The 23,713-nt window shown below is 39.0% G+C and overlaps 1 protein-coding gene across 2 annotated transcripts; it reads left to right on the forward strand.

Annotated features, from left to right (window-relative positions):
- Positions 1 to 672: 672 nt before the first annotated feature.
- On the forward strand, positions 673 to 21,935 carry LOC118797816 (B-cell receptor CD22-like). Of its 2 annotated transcripts, none has more exons than XM_036557087.1 (6): positions 673 to 701; positions 16,848 to 16,914; positions 17,195 to 17,545; positions 18,848 to 19,081; positions 19,445 to 19,678; positions 21,649 to 21,935. In XM_036557087.1, exons 1-6 carry the CDS (start codon positions 696 to 698, stop codon positions 21,918 to 21,920), a joined length of 1,164 nt encoding a protein of 387 aa, XP_036412980.1. In that variant the 5' UTR covers positions 673 to 695; the 3' UTR covers positions 21,921 to 21,935. The 2 variants fall into 2 exon arrangements, with proteins under 2 accessions (XP_036412980.1, XP_036412979.1); XM_036557086.1 differs by lacking the exon at positions 673 to 701 and adding an exon at positions 16,378 to 16,429.
- Positions 21,936 to 23,713: the final 1,778 nt, after the last annotated feature.

The raw sequence follows: 23,713 nt of genomic DNA on the forward strand, positions 1-23,713 counted from the left end.
AGAAGCATATATTTCTCACTGAAATAGCAACAGTATTTGTTACTTCTCTAGTAAGCAATATTGTTAATCAACAACCAAAATATGAGTGAGCAGAAAATAAAGATGGATGTAGTGTCAGGTGAGCTGCTACAGAGCTCCAGATATCAGTTAGACAGTGTGCATGTAATTATAACTACATTCCTCTAGATGGCAGTATAAATCAACCTTTAGATGACAAACCAACAAGCCATCATCACCACACAGGCTCCTAGATGGGGTTACCACTGAGGTCGCTCAATGTGCTCTGAGAGTTCAGATATTAAGGAAGTTCTAGTGTAAGGAAATGAAGCTGCAGGTCAGTTGAAGTCACTCACACTGTCTACATACAACAAGCAAGAACGTGAAAAGTTACTGATTAAATGGAAAAATGTTCATCATCTCACTGCTCACTCATTGATGTTCCTCAATTATAAAGCAGACCTAGAGTTTTTTTTTTTTTAATTATATACAATTTTAATTCAGTTTTAATGAGAATAAGTGTGTTTTGTGTACTTGAAGAATAAAGAACTGATTCAGTGAAAACAGGAAGAATAATTGTCAGTGAATTTGAGAAAGTCAGCAACACTTTAACCACATTCAGTTTAGCAGTTTAAACAGTGAAAGCTCCTCCTTTTCTCTGCATTCGTTCTTCCAATTCAGGAGATGACCATCGCTTAATGAAGGTAGGAAACACTCTTAGTGCTTTTGGAATTAGTAAAGAGTCATTAATTCATAGTTAATGGACAGAGAAGTGAACTGATACTGATATTTGTATTGTGTTCAGTGTAACAAGTGTAGTTTGACTATTGGTGCCTTTTGGTGATTCTGCTACAACATATTTAATAAGACACTTTAATAATTAAGTGTGTATATAATATTAGCAATGCAGCACCAATATGAGGCCTGTAAAACATGAGACTCACTATATTACAAGCCTCTAATGAACAGTGAACCAAGTGAATGTATGAACTCTGTCTGCTTTCTTTCTGCTGACTGAGCTTTATCTGCACTATGAAAGTGCTTTGGCAGATACAGACATATTGATGACCCTTGAATTTGCATGAATAACTCAGTAAATTAATATTATCTTGTTAAATATTGTGATCATACAGGCTGAACTGCTGATCTCACTCAGAATGTCTCTGACTGTTTCTCTGCTGTTTCTGCTCTTCGTCTCTGGTGAGTCAGAGCTGTTACTTCTCACTGAACTCTGTACAGTTATGAGTTCATTTTTATATATGATATTGTGGTCAGTTGTGCTGGACTACTGTAAGACCTGTGGAGCATTTCTACTGACTGAGACCCAAACAGTAATAATTTACACATTTCTGTATTTTGTGTTGCAGGAGTTGTTGCTGCATGGGTGGGTGGGCTGTGAATTACAACTCTAAAACTATCTGTGCTCTAAAGGGGTCTGCAGTGACCATGGAATGCACTTATACATATCCAAGTGGTCCCTCAGTCCAAAAAGCTTTCTGGACTAAAGAGCTGGTTACATCTGGTTCAGAACCGCCTGATCTGTTACAAGATCCAGAGTACAGAGGCAGAGTTCAGTACCTCGGAGATGAACAACACAGCTGCGTTCTCAGATTTAAAAATGTGAGAGAAAAGGATCAAAGTAAATACTACTTCACATTTATAACAGACCAACCTGGAGGAAAGTATCAAGGTGCAGATGGAGTTGATCTTTCAGTCACAGGTAAGATCCATCAGCAGAACTAAGACACTGTACTTCATTCACTGGTGTTCAGGATCACAAAGCAGTTCTGTAATATAATCACGTTAATCCTTCACAGCACACCTGAGAAACACACTGCTTAGGATTCAGTCCAGAAGTGTTTCATATTCATTCTCAGCTGCATTAAACTCTCAAAGTTAGAGAGTTGGTCAGCAGCACACTGAGGTGTTTAACAGCGCTGTATTAGCAGTAGATCATTTACTGTAGTACATTGGTCAGAGTTGGTCAGCAGCACACTGAGGTGTTTAACAGTGCTGTATTAGCAGTAGTTCATTAACTGTAGTAGCAGCTATTATACAATTCAGAGAAGGCTTGAGATGAATTTAACTTTCCACACTGATGATAAAGACCTATTGTCCAGCACTCTGCCTATGACTCACTATGACTCTCCCTTGAAAAGGAACATGTGCCAAAAATTCAAATGCTGAAACATTCTCACATGCATGATAAACTTTCTTGTGTGTGTGCATCAAAGCTTCAACATGCACTCCATTCAAATATATTTGTGCATTACATACAGTTCACAAATCTGAGCTGCAAGTAACCTTAAGGTTTACGTTTGATTTTAGCTTCTACTTCTATGTGTCAGTGACACCATTCATTCAGCTAGTGTGAGTCTCCACAGTATGAATTTGTTTTCTCTGGTTCTCAGATCTCCAGGTGGAGGTTCCTGAGAGAGTGATAGAGGGAGATAATGTCACTCTCACATGTAGAACCACCTGCAGTCTGACAGTCAGACCAAGATTCACCTGGTACAGAAATGGGCATCCTTTATCCTCCAGTACTGACCAACTCCACTTGCAGCTGGTCAGCAGGAAAGATGCAGGCAGTTATGACTGTGCAGTATGGAGTCCGAACCTTCTCTCTCATAAAGTCACTCTTAATGTCAGATGTAAGTACAGATTCATTCATTCAGTCTCAGAAAACAAGCATTACATTTACATTTACAGCATTTAGCAGACGCTCTTATGCAGAGCAACTTACAAAAAGTGATTTGTCTAACTCAAGAAAGTATCTTTGCTGGTTACAAATAGGTTAGAAAGAAAGCCAGTCCTGAGCTCGGATGCTGCTAGAAACAAAAGCCCATGTTGATACCCAGAGAAAAGAAACAGAGTTAAACACAGTGCAGTACAATACATTTCAGTAAATACTTAACTCAGTGCTCACTTATGTGCTGTAAAAAGAGATGAGTCTTCAGTCTGCGTTTGAAGACCACAAGAGACTCTGCTGTTCAGACATCCAGTGGGAGTTTGTTCCACCACTTGGGTGCCAGTACAAAGAAAAGTCTTGATGCTTGTCTTCCACGCATCTTGAAGGATGGCGGGTTAAGCGGAGCTGTACTTGAAGCTCGAAGGGCTTGAGGTACAGTTCGAGTTTTGACCATTGCCATTAGGTAGGGAGGGGAGCAGTGGAGTGACGTGACTGAACAGGAAGATTGAAGACAAGCAATGCTGCTGCATTCTGGATGAGTTGCAGAGGCTTGATGGCCTGCATAGGAAGACCAGCCAAGAGCGAGTTGCAGTAGTCGAGCCTAGAGATGACAAGAGACTGAACTAGCACCTGAGTGGCCTCTTGAGTGAGAAAGGGTCGAATCCTCTGGATGTTATACAGGAGAAACCTGCATGACTGAGTTAGGTTCACAATATGAGCCGTGAACGATAACTGGCCATCTAGAATCACACCAAAACTTCTTGCATCTTCAGACGGAATAATCAGAGTTCTCGAAAGAGATGGCAAGATCATGATGATGACCTGTAGTTGCACGGATGAGTAGCAGCTCACTCTTGCAAGGATTGAGCTTCAGGTGATGAGCTGCCATCCATGAACAGATGTCAGTCAGACATACCGAGATGCGACTAGAAACCTGGGTGTCAGAAGGTGGGAAGGAAAGCATTAATTGAGTGTCATCAGCATAGCAGTGATAAGAGAAGCTATGAGATGATTTTACATCACCAAGAGAAGTAAAGTGAAAAGAGAAGAGGACCCAGCACTGAGCCTTGTGGGACACCAGTGGAGAGCCTGCATGGAGAGGATGTGGACCCTCTCCATGTTACCTGATAAAAGTGACCCTCCAGATGGGACTTGAACCACTTCCACGCAGATCCAGTGATTCCAAGTTTGGTGAGGACATTCAGAAGGATTGTATGGTTGACCGTGTCAAAAGCTGCTGAGAGGTCAAGAAGAATCAGAACAGATGACAGTTTGGCTGATCTTGCTGCCTGGAGCTTCTCAGTCACTGCTATAAGGGCAGTTTCTGTTGAGTTTGCCAGTTTGAAGCCAGACTGTTTGGGGTCCTGGAGCTGGTTCTGCGTGAGAAAGAAAGACAGTTGCTTTTGACATCAGAGCTATCAAGCATTGGCTTCTTCAGGATGGGAAGCACTCTTGCAGTCTTGAAAGTTGATGGAACTTGGCCTGACGACAAGAAGTTGTTTATGAGAAACCTATGGAGATTGACTGGAGCAAAATGGATGGGATGGGATCCAGTGGGCACGTGGTTGGATTACTGGATTTGATCAGTTGTAGGACATCATCTGTGGAAAGAGAAGAAAAACATCTTAGGGGATTGAGAACAAGAGAATGCTGTCTAGTGGAAGGAGTGAAGACAAAGGGAAAAGACTGGCGGTTTCTATTAACCTTCTTCTCAAAGAAGGTGACAAAATCCTCAGGGGTGAGAGAAGAGGGTGGAGATGGAGGAGGAGGGTTGAGGGGAGAGGAGAAAATGCTAAAGATCTTGCGTGGATCAGATGCTTATGCTTCTGTAGAAAGATGACTTTGCAGCAGTAACTTCAAGTGAGAACTTAGAAAGGAGAGATTGGTAGGAGTGAAGATCCGAGTCAAGCTGAGATTTCTTCCACCTTCTCTTAGCCTTCCTTAGCTCTTGTCGGTTGATGCTCAGGACACCTGTCAGCCAGGGGGCAGGTGGGGAGGATCTTGCTGGCCTGAAGAAGAGAGGACACAGAAGGTTAATTGCAGATGAGAGTGAAGAAAGAAAAACATCTGTAGCTGTGTCCAGTGAGAGAGAAGAAAATGAGTCAGGATGGGGAAGTGTGGTCAGGATAGTTGAAACGAAAGACGAGGGAGGAATGAAGTGTAGGTTGTGTCGAGTAGAAGAACATGAAGGGGTAGTATAGACAGGAGTAGCAGGGAGGGAAAGTATGAAAGATAAAAAAGAAGAGAAAGTGGTGATCAGAGCAGTGAAGGGAAGTTACTGTGACATCCAGCGCAGAGGTAGGTCTACTGAATATCAGGTCCAGAATGTTGCCTGCTCTGTGCATCAGAGGAGTCTGGTTGAGGGTGTGGTCAAAGGACGATAGCAGTGGTAACAGGTAGGATGACTGCAGCAGGTTGAAGTGACCCAAAAGTATGAATGTGGTTCCATTGATGGGGAAGAGACTCAGAATATGTAACTCATCAAAGAAGTTGCCTACAAGAGAGGGAGAACGATAAAGGTCAATGATGTGAAGTTTAGTAGGGAAAGATGCAGTGACAGCATGGTACTCAAAGGAGGAAATTGAAAGATGAGAAAATGGAAGTGGAGTGAAACGCCACTTTCTGGACAAAAGCAAACCTGTGCCACCACTCCTGCCAGACTGTCTGGGAGAAGTGAACCTGAACCTAGTAAGTACAATTAAGCACTAGGTTCCACAAGACAGCTTTATAACTAAAAGAGTCTAGCTAAAGAAAGTCTCAACTCAGAGCCTACCTTTACCAGCAGAAAGACAAATCCCAACAAAGCTGAGAGTTCAAGTTGAACTGTTGAACCTAACAGCATCACTAATTTCTCTTTTTAAAGTAATATATCACATGCAATAAATATTCACTTGGATGTCAATATAATATCTGTGCAGACAAAATATACACCCATGATGGTAAGTGATCCCAACCATTGTGACAATGTTCATGTAGCTAATCTAACAAAAAAAAGTTTTATGTGGTCACTCTACTGAGGGGAGGGGTGTGTAACCAGTCCCATGCTTACTTAGGTCTGTGTTCTGTGGAGTAGGGGGCTATGGGGAGTTGTACCATTATGTATTAACATAAAAAAAGAACAAAGTTACTGCAAGTTTGACCGATGCCAGCTCATGTATATCCAGCCCAAGTTTCCCAGGCTTGTGCTGGTCCTCCATTTGGATAATTCTTCCTCTGGTTTTGAACTTAAAGTCTGAGACACTCAAATCCATGATGTCACTGTTTTTACAGTTGTCCCAATACAGGGACTTCTAAGAATGAGAGCAGCAACAACAAACTGTTTCTAACGGTGGTCTAACTCACAGTAACTTTCTTCTTTTATGTTAATACACGATAGTACAACTCCCTGTAGCCTCCTATTGGCAGGAGTAATACCAAACTCCAGAGAACACAGATCTATGTAAGCATGGGAATGGTTAAAAAATGCTGAACAGAAATGAAGCCCGAATGAAAAGCAACCTAAATCAGTGGATCAACGGATTACCAAAGTACTTTTTCCGATATTTTTCTCAGGACTGTTTTCTCCTAATGTACAGGTGTTTTTTTTTATTTTATTTTATTTTTATTTTATGTTTTATTTATTTATTTTTTTTTTTGTGGACATTAATTAAAGATGATTGTACAAACCATTATTTAGCTCAATTTCATCCAGCAAACTAAATCAGAAATCAGTATTTATTTATTCACCCTTAAAGAACCAAGAAATACTTGGAAATAATTCATTCTGAGTCTTTAGTGAAAATTAATTCAAAAGCTATAACAACAATAATCTTTATGTGCTGAACTGAATGATGTGTGTCTGCAATAAAACAAAGTACTTACACAAGACATTTATAGTTTGCTTAACCCAACAGAAAAACACCTCCAAAAAGCGTAATGTGTGTATTCTACCTCTAGATGGCCCAAAGAGCGTCTCAGTGTCCATCAGTCCCTCTGGTGAAATAGTGGAGGGCAGTTCAGTGACTCTGACCTGCAGCAGTGATGCAAACCCACCTGTGGAATATAACTGGTTTAAAGGAACATCATTAGTAGCAAAAGGAGAGACTTACACAATGAACAAGATCCGCTCTGTGGACAGTGGAGAATACAAGTGCAGATCCAGTAATGAACATGGAGAGAAACTCTCTGAAGCTCTAACTCTGAATGTTTTGTGTAAGTTTGTGTTTATTTGTTCCAGTTGTACATTATTTTGTAGAAGTTCTTTATAAACATTTAATGTCATGTAATGATTACATCATGCAGTTCTTCTGTGATTTTTAGATCCTCCAAAGAGCATCTCAGTGTCCCATCAGTCCCTCTGGTGAAATAGTGGAGGGCAGTTCAGTGACTCTGATCTGTAGCAGTGATGCAAACCCACCTGTGCAGAACTACACCTGGTTTAAGAAGCTGGATAAAGGAGCTCTGCAGAAATCAACAAGACAGATCTACAGAATCTCAAACATCAGCTCTGCAGATAGGGGGGAATATCAGTGCATGGCAAAAAACACACATGGGTCTCAATACTCAGAGTACAAATCATTAACAGTTTTATGTAAGGTCATTTTCATGCTTTGCTAGATTTTTTAAAATGACATTATCTGACATCATCTCTGTACTGCTATTCTATTTTTCTAGATGCTCCACAGAAAGCCCTGTTGTCCGTCAGTGAAACAGCAGAGGGTAATTCAGTGACTCTGACCTGCAGCAGTGATGCAAACCCACCTGTGCAGAACTACACCTGGTTTAAAGAAGGTGGAAGCTCACCTGTAGGATCTGGACACAGTTACAGTGCTCTACAGAGTGGATCCTACTACTGTGTGGCCCAGGATAAATATGGATCTCAGAAATCAGCTGCAGTGACTGTCACTCTAAAAGGTATTAGTGATGGAAAATACAACCCGAATAACACTTAATAACATCTCATAAAAATTAGCATTCATCTGCACACAGGAGTTGGGAATTCAGCTCTATATGCAGTTATTGGAGTCATAGCTGGATGTGGATGTTTATCTGTTATCATTGCCGTATTTTGTGTAAGGTAAGCAAACACATATTTAAAATGAGTTATGAAAATGAACGTTAATGTAGATTATAAAATCTTATTTTAACTTTCTGTTTTTTTTTATCACTGGAACTAGTTTTTGTTAATGTATCAGTGAAAAATGTTTATGTTGCAATTTTTGCACAATGTTATTGTTAATATTAATATTAGTACTTTTTATACTGTTACTTTTCAGGAGAAAGAGAAGAGGCAATTCAGCTGATGATGCAAACCAAAAAAAGGCAAGTCAATTACAACACAAAATCATGTTTTTTTGCAGTATGTGATTTAATGACATTTGCCAGCATTTAGTCACTGAACATCCCAGCTCAAACTATTTAACAAACTTGATGAAAGTTGAAAGGATGCTTCAAATATTCAGGGCCATTACAGGATGATAAACATATTACAGTCCATTATCTCTTTTATAAAGCGTTATAAAGCGTTTGAACTGGGACAGATCTGAATTTTTTGCTCTTCTGTTTGTCTTACTCCATGATCCTACTCTCTTCGATGGAGTCTTCTTCTTCTGCCTTTTCATCTCTTTTTTTTTCCACCTGTAGAATATTTTTAACTCAGTTACTCAAATTTTCTCTGTTTTATTCTGTGTTAGTTATTCTCAGCTATTGTATTGCAGACTGTACACACATGAAAAAAGGGGCTTCCATGTTTGTGAAGTTGCTATTTTTTTGTATTGCTGTAAAGCTGCAAACTGAGAGAAACACAGTTAGCCACACAGCTATCCAGACTGAACTAGAGGAGCTATGTGAGCTTCAAAAAGGGCATTTACACATTCAGCAATTTAGCTTAACTTTGCTGTTTAACATTAGTGTGCTTAACACAGCATACAGGCTCCACAGTTTCCTCAGTATATTAAGAAAACAGCCATTCCTCAAGAACATTTTTTAAAGAAATCAAATACACTTACATTTTACACAGCATGAGAGGCTCAAACCAACAGAGTTAGGATATCAGTTCTCAGCAAGCTAACAAGCTAACTAGCACATTATCATATGAGGGCTTTACTACACAAAATAACTGTTTTCTTCAACATAATACAGATTAACATTGTCAAAATTACAAATAAATGTTTTAAAACTGTACTGGAACTTATTGTTTTATGTTATGCTCACATGCAAACTGAAAACACAGCTGTGCAGCTATCCAGCATAAAAAAAGTATGTGTCTGAATGATGGAACTGCTTTCAATGACTGCACTTTCCATAACCAAATGAATGGTGGATTAATAAAAATAAAATAAGTAGAACAGTAAGGGGGCCTACACCATATGACAGTGAGCATCTTTGAGGTATCGGAGCATTTTACGTGAAAGGAATCTCTGAAGGACCTCCAGTAAGCATTTGAAGGCTACAAACATGAAGTGATAAAAGGATACACAGATACTGAAAACTACAGATCAAAGTCAAAAGTCCCTTTAAACTGAAGTCTGCATAGATGACATGAGCAGCACTCTTCTTCTACAAGAACATTAAGTTTAATGAAAACAATGTAATGAAAACAATAACCAATAATTATCCATTAATAATTAGATTTCTGCGGTTATCTGATTATTCAAATGAGCAATTTGATTTCTTAGATTGAAGTAAGGTCTAGAAATCTAATTAAGAAAATGTGATAAAGAGAGCTGGATTTTAGCTCAGTAACCAGATTTCTCAGTGCATATAAACTCTTACTCTGATTTCTTTCTGATTTCTCAGTCTGCACATGTGCAAAAACAGACTGCAGTACCAGACATAAGCAAGCAGCGTTGCTGTGTGATTGCAGCAAAGCACCTTTGTGTTTGTGAGTGACGCTGAAACAAACTACATAGTTGACAAAATGAAAAAATTAAGTATTCTTTAGAAGTTTCACTTATAATAGTATTCCAGATCATCATTAACTCCTAGTTCATTAGTAATAAGTTACCATGTGTTTGTAATACTGTTCCTGATCATCATTAACTCCTAGTTCATTAATAGTGAGTTTCCATGTGTTTCACATTATGAAACAGTTCCAGATCATCGTTAACTCATAGTTCGTTATTAATGAGTTACCATATGTTTCACTTTATAGTACTATTCCAGATCATCATTAACTCCTAGCTCATTAAAAGTGAGTTCCATGTGTTTCACTTCATAATACTGTTCCTGATCATCATTAACTCCTAGTTCATTAATAGTGAGTTTCCATGTGTTTCACATTATGATACAGTTCCAGATCATCATTAACTCCTAGTTCATTCTTAATCAGTTATCATATGTTTCACTTTATAATGCTATTCCAGATCATCATTAACTCCTAGTTCATTAGTAGTGAGTTATCCTGTGTTTCACTTTATAATACAGTTCCAGATCATCATTGACTCTTAGTTCATTAATAATGAGTTACCATATGTTCAACTTAATAATACTATTCCAGATCATCATTAACTCCTATATCATCAATAATGAGTTAACATTGTTTCATTTTATATTGTTCTTGGTCATCATTAGCTTCTAATGAAGAACAACACCTCATTACTTTTCTAACAGACAGCAATTACATAATCACCCTCAAGAGGACTTTATTGGAAATCTACTGTTCAGAAGAAACACAGGTGCACATGCTCCTGTAGAAAATAATGGTGTTTTCTTTTCTAATGATGAGAGGTAAGCAGACTGTTGAGACTACTGAGTACTATAGTATTTTACCAGTTGTCCCATTTGTAGGCTGATGTGCAAATTGGTTCACACTGCCAAATATAAACATGTGTATTGGCCTTTTAATGTTTCTGATCAAAATACACACATGAGGGACACCAGTCAGTACAGTGTGGTGTGATGCCTCCAGCCTTCTCTACTTCACTCTTCTCTACACATTTTCTTCTGTAAGTTTGATGGCTGGTTGCAAAGCTTTAGACTGATTACTGCCTTACTCTTGTAGACCCAGAGTTTCCCATTATTTGACTACTTAAGTGCATGTAAACGCGTTCATTGGATTACTGACAAAATCTGATTTTCTACTGTTATTGGATTGTTAAGTGCATGTAAACAAACTCCTTGTTTTTGTGGTCTATGTTCTTGTTAACTCATCCAGCATTAACTAAGCTAGTAAACAGTGATTAGTTTGTGATCTGGAGCATCTGCTTCCTAAACTTGCCCCACACTAAGGCATGATGTAAAGTTGTGGAAGCTTGTCAGAGGTGCACGGGACTACAGTTGCGAAACTATAATTGTATAATCAGTGTTAAAGGGAGGAGTTTACTGAGTGGTTGTTTCTCTTTATTTTATCCATTGATTTTGTGTGAGAAGATGAGGTGGTGGCTTCATGTATCAGAGGAAGTCTGTGTGAATGCTCTCACCCTCACAGACTGGTAGAGTCCGGCAGTGGAGGGAGACCTAGTTAGTGGGAGGAGACTAACAGTGACTAAATTAGTAGAACACTGTGGAAACAATTAAAGAATGAGACATATAGAAGCATCAAGAACAGCTTTTGTATGTTTGTATATTTTCTTTTTTTATTCACATCACAGTCATTACAACAAAATGAGATCAGTTACAGATGATAAATGACTCAACAACCAGAAACAGATTTGATCTCATCGTTAATAGCCTAGTTGTCTGTAATTTTACTAAAAATGTTAATACTGGTCTAATATATCTGCAGAATCGTTATGTATATGTACAATAATGTATTCCTTTGTTTTGGTTATAGTTGGTGCAAAAATCCAACATATTAGGATTAGTTTAGTCTCTTTCATTGAAAAACATCAAGGTTTATGTGCTCCTGTTAATAGTATCCCACCATTCTTGCCATATTAAGCCTATAACAATGTCTGATTGGCTTCTCAATTATTTATCATTAAACTGTGAAAGTCAGCAGCTCCCAATGTTGGACACAATGACATTGACTGACTATTCCTTCATAGTTGGCTGTGAGATGAACATTGGCAGTAATGAACTTGAATATACATTGAGCAAAACAGTCTTCATAAAAACAAAAGCTACATCTTTTTGACTTAATATAAGTTCACCAATAAGCACAATTAAAAGCTCTCTTTCTTATGCCAAAGTACTAATGTGGATACTGAGAAGGTCTCATTTGCTTCAGACACGTGTTATTGTTTCCCAAATTTTCTACTAATACTTTCTTTTACCATATATGTGAAAAAAAAAAAATCATTTGAGACTATGAACTACATCCCAATGTGATGTTGTATTTGCATAATCAGTTCATGCTAGTATGATAACATGAGCTTGTATGGCCATGAGTCTAGCTATCCAGACTGAAAGTGTTTAAAGTAAAGATGCCAGGGCATTATGGGAAACGTAGTGTCTGTAGAGAATTTGAGGAGTCATATAATGTGTGTCATGTAATCACGCCAACAATCAAAATTAAAATTGGATCTTGTTAACTTGCATGTTTAGATTGATTACAGAAGTGCAATTTCCCCTGATAGCTAATTTAAACTGATCTAAATATTTATGTTACTTTTCTCACTTCTCCACGTACACCTTACTCAAGCCCGTAAAGGTAACATATTGAAATATGTAAAACATTAATTATTGAGACGGCAGCCATGTGGTTAATAAATAACTGAAACATAAGTGAGCAGAAGAGAAAGATGGATGAAGTGTCAGGTGAGCTGATACAGAGCTCCAGATATCAGTCAGTCAGTGATGGGACTTGTAGTACAGTGTGCATGTAATTACAGCTACATTCCTCTAGATGGGAGTACAGACCAACAGATAAAAACTTTAAAGTGAACGATGAACCACCTCTGACATCATCACCACAGAGGCCAATCAGAAACAACTACACCAGAGAGAGAGAGAGAGAGAGAGAGAGAGAGAGAGAGAGAGAGTCATCATCGGTTATTGGCAGAGGGTGAAATATCTCAGTGTAACAAAGTTAACCTTATTTTTTTACCAGCTAATCATTAGAAATACCATTTTGAACCGTGTCTTTCTGATTCCTGCTTGAACATTAAATGTTTGTTTATTTCACCCACTGAGGTGTTAATACACAATCTACTGTCAGTGCTGAACTATAATGACCTTATTCTTCTTTATTTTAGTTTGAATAAGACTATTTCTGTACTCCAGACACACTGGAAATGACATCATCAGCTCTGAACGAAGTGCTGATGATGTAGTGTGGTGAAGTGTTTCTACTTTTAAATGTTGGTCAGAGTCTTATTGTGTCCAGTCCACTGTGAATCAGCTCCATATTTCCATCTGCTAAAGCTAAAGCTCAGCTCCATTCATCACTACAGCTAATGAGTGTGTTTGTGCAGTGCTGCTCTGATCTTCACAAGGCCTGCCAGAGCAGCACTGCTGTGCTAGAATCTGATTCTGAGACTGAGATATAAAACAGGGAGGAATCTGATCCTGAAGCAGCTCTGAGAGGAGATGAGCAGCACTTTTTACATTTGCTCTAAGAAGAGCAAATCGCACGAGCGAGCTGACCAATCAGTGAAGAGTGACCGACTAAAATTCCTTCACAAGTGAAAGAGTTCATTATCAACATTAATGCTGGACTCTGGAAGGAAAAGTCCACTTCATCTTCATCTTCCTCAGTCACTGATCATGAACAGAGTGGAGGAAGATGGAGCTTTCAGTGACCATCAGTTAACCTCTATACTGTGCATACTTTAGTGTGTTTTTAGCTTTGGCACTGAGCAGAGTTATCAGATCATGCTAATGAGTTGTGGTCTGAGTGCTCAGAGAAAAAGGAAGTTGTAGTGTGAAAAAATGGAGCTGCTGGTCAGTTGAAGCCACGAACACTGTCTACAGAAAACATGCAAGGAGGTAAAAGTCTTTCATTCAAAAGGAATAATGTTCATCATCTCACTACTGGCTCATTAATATTCTTCAATATGAAGCAGTTCAGTCTCATGCATAAAACCACCTGCAGTCTGACAGTCAGACCAACATTCACCTGTTACAGAAATGGACATCATTTATTCTCCAGTACTGACCAACTCCACCTGCAGTATCTTTCTATTCGTCCACAGTGAACACTGTGGAATTCCAGTAATACTGAGTCATCTTATGAAATGAACCCTAAACTTGCATAAACAGTAATCTTCATATAAAGTGGTTGGTTTATGATTTATAGTTTGTTTTTTTTGTTTTTTGTTTTTTTTTCAAACAACAGAACAGCTCCACAAAGTGTAATGTGTCATTCTACCTCTAGATGGTCCAAAGAGCATCTCAGTGTCCACCAGTCCCTCTAGTGAAATAGTGGAGGTCAGTCAAGTTGCATCAGATGTTTCCATGTTCCTTCATGTAGCAAAACTACGTTACATATTATTCTTATTATTGTTTTTGCACTGTTTCAGCCTCAAGCTCTTCACCGGGGTGTGTCTGTGTTAGTTCCTGTGTGTGTGTCACTATGGAAACAATTCAGACTTAACACATCCAACCAATGAAGTCTGAGAAGAGAGAGAGAGAGAAGAGAGAGAGAGGGAGAGAGAGAGAGAGAGAGAGAGAGAGAGAGAGAGGGGGGGGGAGACATAGAGAGAGAGAGAGAGGTAGAGAGACCTCTAACTGTAGCTGAGTGATGTGTTCCATAATTAAATATTTGTTATTATGGATCTGTAAACAGTTTAAACTAGTTAAAAATACTGCAAGTGCCTGCAGCTCATTCTCAAACCAACAGATGACAAACTCACTCTGACCTCCTTAGCTACTACATCAACCAGTTAACCAAATTCTATTGACTATTGGGTCTAATTTCACTAGATACACTCAGGCATGATTACTGTCAGACCTGATGAATCTAAACATCACTTAATAGAAACTGCTTGGCAATGTGAAGCAGCTAGATGGTCTCAAAAAGCAGCACATGATGCCACGTTAGAAAGAGATTCAAATACAGATGCGAAACAAAGTCATTGAAATCTACCATCTGGAAAGGGTTACCTAAGGCTCTAGGACTCCAGCAAACCACAGTGCGAGCCATTAAACACAAAAGGAGAAAGGTTGGAACAGTGGCAAGCCTTCCCAAGAGTGGCTTGCCTACCAAAATTTCACCAAGAGCACATCAACAACTCATCCAGGACCTCACAAAAGAACCTAGATGAACATCTACAGAGCTGCAGGCCTCACAGAAAGTGTCCACAATTCCACAATAATAAAGACACTGGGCAAAAATGGCATCCATAGGAGAGCTGCGAGGCGCAAACCACTGCTGACCAAAAAGAACACAAAGGCTCACCTCGCCTTTGCCAAAAAAAAACATCTTGATGACCCCCAAGACTTGGGATAATATTCAGTGGATTGATAAGTTAAAGGTAGAACCTTTTGGAAGACATCTTTTGTGTGTTCAAACCTGCAGTAGAACTGCCTCAGTGGTGAGTAGGTTTTCATGTAGGAGAAGGGGAGTATCTCTCTCCTTCTAGTTGGTCTCTTCAAGGCCTTTCCAAACTGAAGTTGGGTCGTTAGCAGCAATGTGGATTTTCAGCTTTTCTCAGTGTTTCTTCTTTGCTGCTTTAATCCCCTTCTGCTTGTTTTTGGCCTCTTTGTAGAGAACTCTGTCCCCACTCCTGAATGCGGCCTCCTTTTACCTCTAAAGCTGTTTGAGTTCAGCTGAGTTTTTTGATCCTGTATTTCACCTGTGCTGTAGTTAAATGCAGCTCTCCTCACAGAAACTGATGTGTGACATCACAGTGTCTCTATATTAATGTAGTCTATCTGCAGCTTTTTCAAAAGCAGCCCAGTTTGTAAATTCAAAGCAGCCCTGTAGGTTTTCAGTGTCTCCACTCATCCACCTCTTCACTGTAGTGACTACAGGCTTGTTTGTTTTGATTTTCTGCCTGTATGTGAACAAGGCTGTGGTTGGAATGACCGAGAGCAGCGCGTGATGTTCCCTTCTCTTGTGGCACAAGTGTACTCAAGCATTTCTTTAGTTAGATTTGCACTTTGAAAGTCTCCCATTATGATGAGTAAAGAGTCTGAATTCCCTCTTTGTATGCTGCGTCGGTTGTGCGGAATATAAACATATACTGAAAAAGCAACAATATCTATTATTTCTCTAATAGGCAGTATTGTTAATTAATATCTGAAATATGAGTGAGCAGAAGAGAAAGATGGATGAAGTGTCAGGTGAGCTGATACAGAGCTCCAGATATCAGTCAGTCAGTGATGGACCTTATAGTACAGTGTGAATGTAATGACAGCTACATTCCTCTAGATGGCTATATCCCTCTATTAAACAACATTAGATGATTAACCAACTCTGACATCATCACCACACAGGCTTCTAGGTGGGGTCACCACCGAGATTGCTAAATGTTCTCTGAGTGTTCAGATATTAAGGAAGTTCTAGTGTGAGGAAATGAAGCTGCGGGTCAGTTGAAGTCACTCACACTGTCTACATACAACAAGGAAGAAAGTGAAAAGTGACTGATTAGATGGAAAAATGTTCATCATCTCACAGCTCACTCATTAATGTTCCTCAGTTATAGAGGAGTTTTTCTAGTTTTTACTATTTTAGTTCAGTTTTTAATGTGAAGAAGTGTGTTTTCTGTACTTGAAGACTGAATAACTGATTCACTGAAAACAGGAAGAATAATTGTCAGTGAATTTGAGAAAGTCAGCAACATTTTAACCACATTCAGTTTATCAGTTTAAACTGTAAAAGCTCCTCCTTTTCTCTGCATTCGTTCTTCCAGTTCAGGAGATGACCGTCGCTTAATGAAGGTAGGAAACACTCTTAGTGCTTTTGGAATCAGTAAAGAGTCATTAATTCATAGTTAATGGACAGAGAAGTGAACTGATACTAATATCTGTGTTGTGTTAAGGTTAACAAGTGTAGTTTGACTATTGGTGCCTTTTAGTGATTCTGCTACAACATATTTAATAAGACACTTTAATAATTAAGTGTGTATATAATATCACCAATATGAAGCCTGTAAAACATGAGGATCACTACATTAAAAGCCTCTAATGGTCAGTGAACTAAGTTCATGTATGAACTCTGCCTGCTTTCTTTCTGCTGACTGAGCTTTATCTGCACTATGAAAGTGCTTTGGCAGATACAGACATATTGATGACCCTTGAATTTGCATGAATAACTCAGTAAATTAACAATATCTTGTTAAATATTGTGATCATACAGGCTGAACTGCTGATCTCACTCAGAATGTCTCTGACTGTTTCTCTGCTGTTTCTGCTCTTCATCTCTGGTGAGTCAGAGCTGTTACTTCTCACTGAACTCTGTACAGTTATGAGTTTATTTATATATATGATATTGTGGTCAGTTGTACTAAACTACTGTAAGACCTGTGGAGCTTCTCACTTTGTGCTTTTATCTCCAAATGAGCTCAGATTATTACAGCTGGTCATTCAAACCCAGCTGAAATGAACAGTCTTAGAAATGAGCTGAAGTGGAGACTTTATGCAGCATTTTTACTGACTGAGACCCAAACAGTAATAATTTACACATTTCTGTATTTTGTGTTGCAGGAGTTGTTGCTCAGGATGGGTGGGCTGTGAATTACAATCAGAAATCTTTCTGTGCTCTAAAGGGGTCTGCAGTGACCATGGAGTGTACTTACACATATCCAAGTGGTCACTCAGTCCAAAAAGCTTTCTGGACTAAAGAGCTGGTTACATCTGGTTCAGAACCTCCTGATCTGTCAGATGATCCTGAGTACAGAGGCAGAGTTCTGTACCTCGGAGATGAACACAGTGACTGCACTCTCAGATTTAAGACTGTGAGAGAAAAGGATCAAAATAAATACTACTTCACATTTATAACAGACCAACCTGGAGGAAAGTATCAAGGTGCAGGTGGAGTTGATCTTTCAGTCACAGGTAAGATCCATCAGCAGAAATAAGACACTCTACCTCATTCACTGGTGTTCAGGATCACAAAGCAGTACTGTAATAGAATCACATCAATCCTTCATAGAAAACATGAGAAACACACTGCTTAGAACTGGAGAACCAGAATTCAGTCCAGAAGTGTTTTACATTCATTCTCAGCTTCATCAGATTCTCAGAGTTAAATGATTTTCTGCAGAGCATTGATGAGTCTAATCTGTGTAATAGAGAAGTAAACTGAGGTGTTAACTGTAGTACATTAGTCAGAGTTGATCAGCACACTGAGGTGTTTAACAGCGCTGTATTAGCAGTAGATCATTAACTGTAGTACATTGGTCAGAGTTGGTCAGCACACTGAGGTGTTTAACAGCGCTGTATTAGCAGTAGATCATTAACTGTAGTTCATTAGTCAGAGTTGGTCAGCACACTGAGGTGTTTAACAGCGCTGTATTAGCAGTAGATCATTAACTGTAGTACATTGGTCAGAGTTGGTCAGCACACTGAGGTGTTTAACAGCGCTGTATTAGCAGTAGTTCATTAACTGTAGTACATTGGTCAGAGTCGGTCAGCACACTGAGGTGTTTAACAGCGCTGTATTAGCAGTAGTTCATTAACTGTAGTACATTGGTCAGAGTCGGTCAGCACACTGAGGTGTTTAACAGCGCTGTATTAGCAGTAGATCATTAACTGTAGTACATTAGTCAGAGTCGATCAGCACACTGAGGTGTTTAACAGCGCTGTATTAGCAGTAGTTCATTAACTGTAGTACATTGGTCAGAGTCGGTCAGCACACTGAGGTGTTTAACAGCGCTGTATTAGCAGTAGTTCATTAACTGTAGTACATTGGTCAGAGTTGGTCAGCACACTGAGGTGTTTAACAGCGCTGTATTAGCAGTAGATCATTAACTGTAGTACATTAGTCAGAGTTGATCAGCACACTGAGGTGTTTAACAGCGCTGTATTAGCGGTAGTTCACTGACTGTAGTAGCAGCTATCATATAGTTCAGAGGAGCTTGTGCTACATTTAATCTTCCACAATGTTATGCTGCTGTGCAGGAGAAACATCTACTGTAATTTACTCTGATGGTGATTCAATTACGATATACACAAACAATTAGTTACTTGTAGAAATTATTTTTTAAAATACATAAATAAATACACCAAATGCAATGGCTTAATCAGAGGTGCAAATTTTAATGCCACTTTTGTGTAGAAATATTCAGGACATCAGTGATACACTCACTCAGCTAGTGTGAGTCTCCACAGTGTGAGTCTGTTTTCTCTGGTTCTCAGATCTCCAGGTGGAGGTTCCTGAGAGAGTGATAGAGGGAGATAACATCACTCTCACATGTAAAACCACCTGCAGACTGACAGTCACACCAACATTCACCTGGTACAGAAATGGACATGGTTTATCCTCCAGTACTGACCAACTCCACCTGCAGCCGGTCAGCAGGGAGGATGCAGGCAGGTATCGCTGTGCTGTACTGTATCAGAACTCTCCTGAGGTCACTCTGAATATCAGATGTAAGTACAGATTCATTTGTTTGTTCATAAATATATAAAAAGATTTAATCATTAACTGGAACTGAATCTGATTCTGGATCAGCTCTACAACTCAGAGATGATTCTGAGAGGTTTATACACTCTGAGTGGAATCAGTCTAAACTGAATCACAGAGAACAGATGGATTTGAGTAAAATGCTCACTGGTTTTATTGAACTGTTAAAACACAGAAAGACAGCAGTGAAGCATTAAGTGATCGAGTACTGAGATCCAGTTTAAGCTGCATGAAAACTAAAAGTTTATTAAAGGATATTTGAAAACCTATCATCATTACTCAGCTAGTGTGAGTCTCCACAGTGTGAGTCTGTTTTCTCTGGTTCTCAGATCTCCAGGTGGAGGTTCCTGAGAGAGTGACAGAGGGAGATAAAGTCACTCTCACATGTAAAACCAGCTTCAGTCTGTCTGACAGTCCAACATTCACCTGGTACAGAAATGGACACCGTTTATCCTCCAGTGCTGACCAACTCCACCTGCAGCCGGTCAGCAGGGAGGATGCAGGCAGGTATCGCTGTGCTGTACTGGGTCAGAACTCTCCTGAGGTCACTCTGAATGTCAGATGTAAGTACAGATTCATTCATTCAGTCTCAGAAAACAAACAAAGCTGAGGGTTCATGCTGAACTGTTTGTGATCAAATTGAACCCAAATCTGATTCTGCTTCAGCTAGTTTGTTTTTTAAGTAATGTACTTGTAGTGAACTGGGGATTTTCTCAGGTTTTCCTGATATATTCATACACACACTGCAAAACTTGGGTTCCTGATCCCCGTTCTGGAGATCCTACATGTTTTTTTTTTTTTATTTTCACTGCTCTGACACGTCTGAGACCATGAAGGCTTTAGTAATTAGACAAAGCTTTACTGTACCATGATGTAAACATCTTCAGTCTCCTGTTTTAATCTTCATATGCTGAGGTTAATGATGGGTGACTGCAATAAAACATGAGTTGGTTCTGCAGGACTTCATAATTAACACAAAAAGCCCCTCATAAACTGTAAACTACACTGTAAAGTTTATGTATGTAGTGTAATAATTAGGGCTGACAAATGATTAAAGTAGTCAATTGTGACGAATCTCATTTGTCTATTTTGCTACAATTTGACCCTAAAGACAGATTGTTTCATTTAAAAAGCAGTGTGCATTGTTTCAGCTATATGAGAGGATAGGGGCATCACCAGAGATTTAGGGAGGGAGCTAAGCCTTTACTACCACTGGCTTTCATTTTGATTTTTCATCAATTTTATTATGTATTATTTACAAGATCTGAAGCATTAATGAGAGATCAATCATTTGTATATTGTTTGAACTACAGGTTGAGGTATTAATAGGCGTGTAAAGATTCTGAAACCGAGACCGAAACCAGGATATAAACGCTCACGGTCTCGTGTCGCAGTTCTAGAAGATGAAAAAGTTTACTTAAGCATCCAAAATGATTTTGTTTGAAAACATGTTACACTGTACAGTGATATAGTGAAACCATCAGTGATCTTAATTATACCATGATATTAATTTTAAATACCACCCACTACTAACTGTAACACATGTAAATCACAAAATTATTATTCTGTTCAATGATTTATATTTGTGTACGTAGTAAGTTTATGTTAAGTTACGATAATCTGCTTTGCTCTTTAGTGTTCAAAACTGTTCCTGAGTTAATAAAAAATTCTACCCCATTTTTTCTTGTTGGTGAGCTCTGAAACAATGTATTTGTATTTGTACAAAATAAAGTGCTTTATATTGCTCAGTTTCCAGTTCTCTGATTAACAACGTCCAGGCCCCTGAAAAAATGGACAGCAGGTCTTTTAGGGAGAGAAAAGAAAAGGAAATGCTGCCTGAATGGTGCATTAGTGCCATCTACAGGGCAGAGCAGGGAATGCGCATAGGTTTTCTCTACATGTATCACAATAATTATCTCAAGATTATTCATTTAAGAAATGTCATTTCATGTTATTTCTCAGGCAGGAGAACCCATGTAATGTTTTTATACCCATGTCCTTTCAGGGAATCTGTAATTTAAGAAGCATTGTAATTTGTTTTTTTAAAATGGCTCATCAGTTAGCTAATGTTAGCGTTAGCCTCTCCTCTTTTCTTTACTTCACATAAAAATCTAAAGTTAAATAGCCTTCAAACGACCAGGAAAAAACTTGTTAACCAGCAATACAGACCATAATTCCACACTGTAGACAGTCATCTTCACTCTACTTACTACTGACTACAGCCAGTTATCTAATGTTAATGCCTGATTCACATGCAGTAAAATAAACATAATTCTATGTAGTTTCTTGTGAAATCGAAATATTCAGTATTCAGTCAGGAGGAATTTCATCTTCAAAGAATCAATAAGTCTTTTGGATAACAGAAACTCTGAGTAATGTTTGGAAATTAATCCTAAATCTGCAACAGTGATCTTCATCTACTGAAGTAAATGATGGAAATATGCAAATACAAATGAGATATTATACTACAGTTATACTGAATATCACTTCAAACACGAAAGCATGTTCATAATGTGTGTCATTCTACCTCTAGATGGACCAAAGAGCGTCTCAGTGACCATCAGTCCCTCTGGTGAAATAGTGGAGGGCAGTTCAGTGACTCTGACCTGCAGCAGTGATGCAAACCCACCTGTGGAATATAACTGGTTTAAAGGAACATCATTAGTAGCAAAAGGAGAGACTTACACAGTGAACAAGATCAGCTCTGTGGACAGTGGAGAATACAAGTGCAAATGCAGTAATGGATTTATAAAGAAATACTCTGAAGCTCTAACTCTGAATGTTTTGTGTGAGTCTGTTTTATAGCGGTTCTCTTTTCTAGATCTTTAATATCCTGTGATGATTAGATCACTCACTGCTGTTGGTTTCTGATGTCTAGATCCTCCAAAGAGCATCTCAGTGTCCATCAGTCCCTCTGGTGAAATAGTGGAGGGCAGTTCAGTGACTCTGACCTGCAGCAGTGATGCAAACCCACCTGTGCAGAACTACACCTGGTTTAAAGGACCATCATTAGTAGCAAAAGGAGAGACTTACACAATGAACAAGATCAGCTCTGTGGACAGTGGAGAATACAAGTGCAGATCCAGTAATGAACATGGAGAGAAACTCTCTGAAGCTCTAACTCTGAATGTTTTGTGTGAGTAAATTCTGTTTTTGTTGCAATGTTTTTTGGGCTGTAATGTTCTGTGATGATTAGATCAGTCACTGCTGATCTTCTCGGATTTTTAGATCCCTCCAAAGAACATCTCAGTGTCCATCAGTCCCTCTGGTGGAATAGTGGAGGGCAGTTCAGTGACTCTGACCTGCAGCAGTGACGCAAACCCACCTGTGGAATATAACTGGTTTAGAGGAACATCATTAGTAGCAAAAGGAGAGACTTACACAGTGAACAAGATCAGCTCTGTGGACAGTGGAGAATACAAGTGCAGATCCAGTAATGAACATGGAGAGAAACTCTCTGAAGCTCTAACTCTGAATGTTTTGTGTGAGTCTGTATTTATTTCGTCTAGATATTCACTGTATATTTTGTAGTAGTCCCCATTACTAAATATCTAATGTCCTGATTAGATCACTGAGTACTGATATTCTGATTTTAGGTCCTCCAAAAAGCATCTCAGTGTCCATCACTTTCTCTGGTGAAACACTGGAGGGCAGTTCAGTGACTCTGACCTGCAGCAGTGATGCAAACCCACCTGTGCAGAACTACACCTGGTTTAAAGAAGGTGGAAGCTCACCTGTAGGATCTGGACACAGTTACAGCTTCATCTTTGACTCCAAAAGCAGTGGATGGTACTACTGTTTGGCTGAGAATACATATGGATCTAAAAAATCAGCTACAGCGCCTGTCATTATTAAAGGTACCTAAAGAAAATACTACTACTACTACTACTACTAATAATAATAATAATAATAATAATAGATGTTTGCTGACCTTTTGCTGCTGTTTGATAGAATATATAAACACTGCCCTGGTTTTCTGTCCATGTGTCTCTCAGCAGAACACTCCATGATTCTGTATGTGGTAGTTGGAGTTGCAGCGTTTACTGTGGTTGTTTTCTTGATGTGGTAATTATGAATATTTGCATGTGTGTAATTTTTATACATTTGCATCACTTCTTTACATCTTTATGTATCTCCTCAGAAATACTTTCTGAAAAATAGGTAACTTTTACTTAAATGTTGTTCTAACTGGAAAATGGTGGTGTGTGTGTCTGGGGGGGGTCTCTGACTTTTTCAACATTAACTTCTTTCTGAAAGCAGGAACAAAAAGAAGAAGAAGAAGAGGACGATGGAGGAAGATGACCACCAGGTGAGCTGTTAAAGCTATTGGAGTGAAGCTGAACTGCACAGTTTAGTGTTTGTGCTGCTGTAACTCATCTGATTAAACTCCTGAAGGTTGTTTCTTACCTGTTGAGTTGATTTAGTGGGTTATTACAGAGTAAACACTACACTCTGCAGTGTAGAGGAGCTCCAGCAGCTGGAGTCATTACAGATCTCCACCTGTAGATGGCAGTACTGATCTAAGACGTATCTGTAGAGAAGCACAGGTGTGGAGTAAGAGAGCTGTCTAAGGTGCTGATTCTGAGCTCTGCAGTTTG

Source organism: Colossoma macropomum, unplaced genomic scaffold (assembly GCF_904425465.1).
Source record: "Colossoma macropomum unplaced genomic scaffold, Colossoma_macropomum, whole genome shotgun sequence".
Taxonomy (NCBI): domain Eukaryota; kingdom Metazoa; phylum Chordata; class Actinopteri; order Characiformes; family Serrasalmidae; genus Colossoma; species Colossoma macropomum.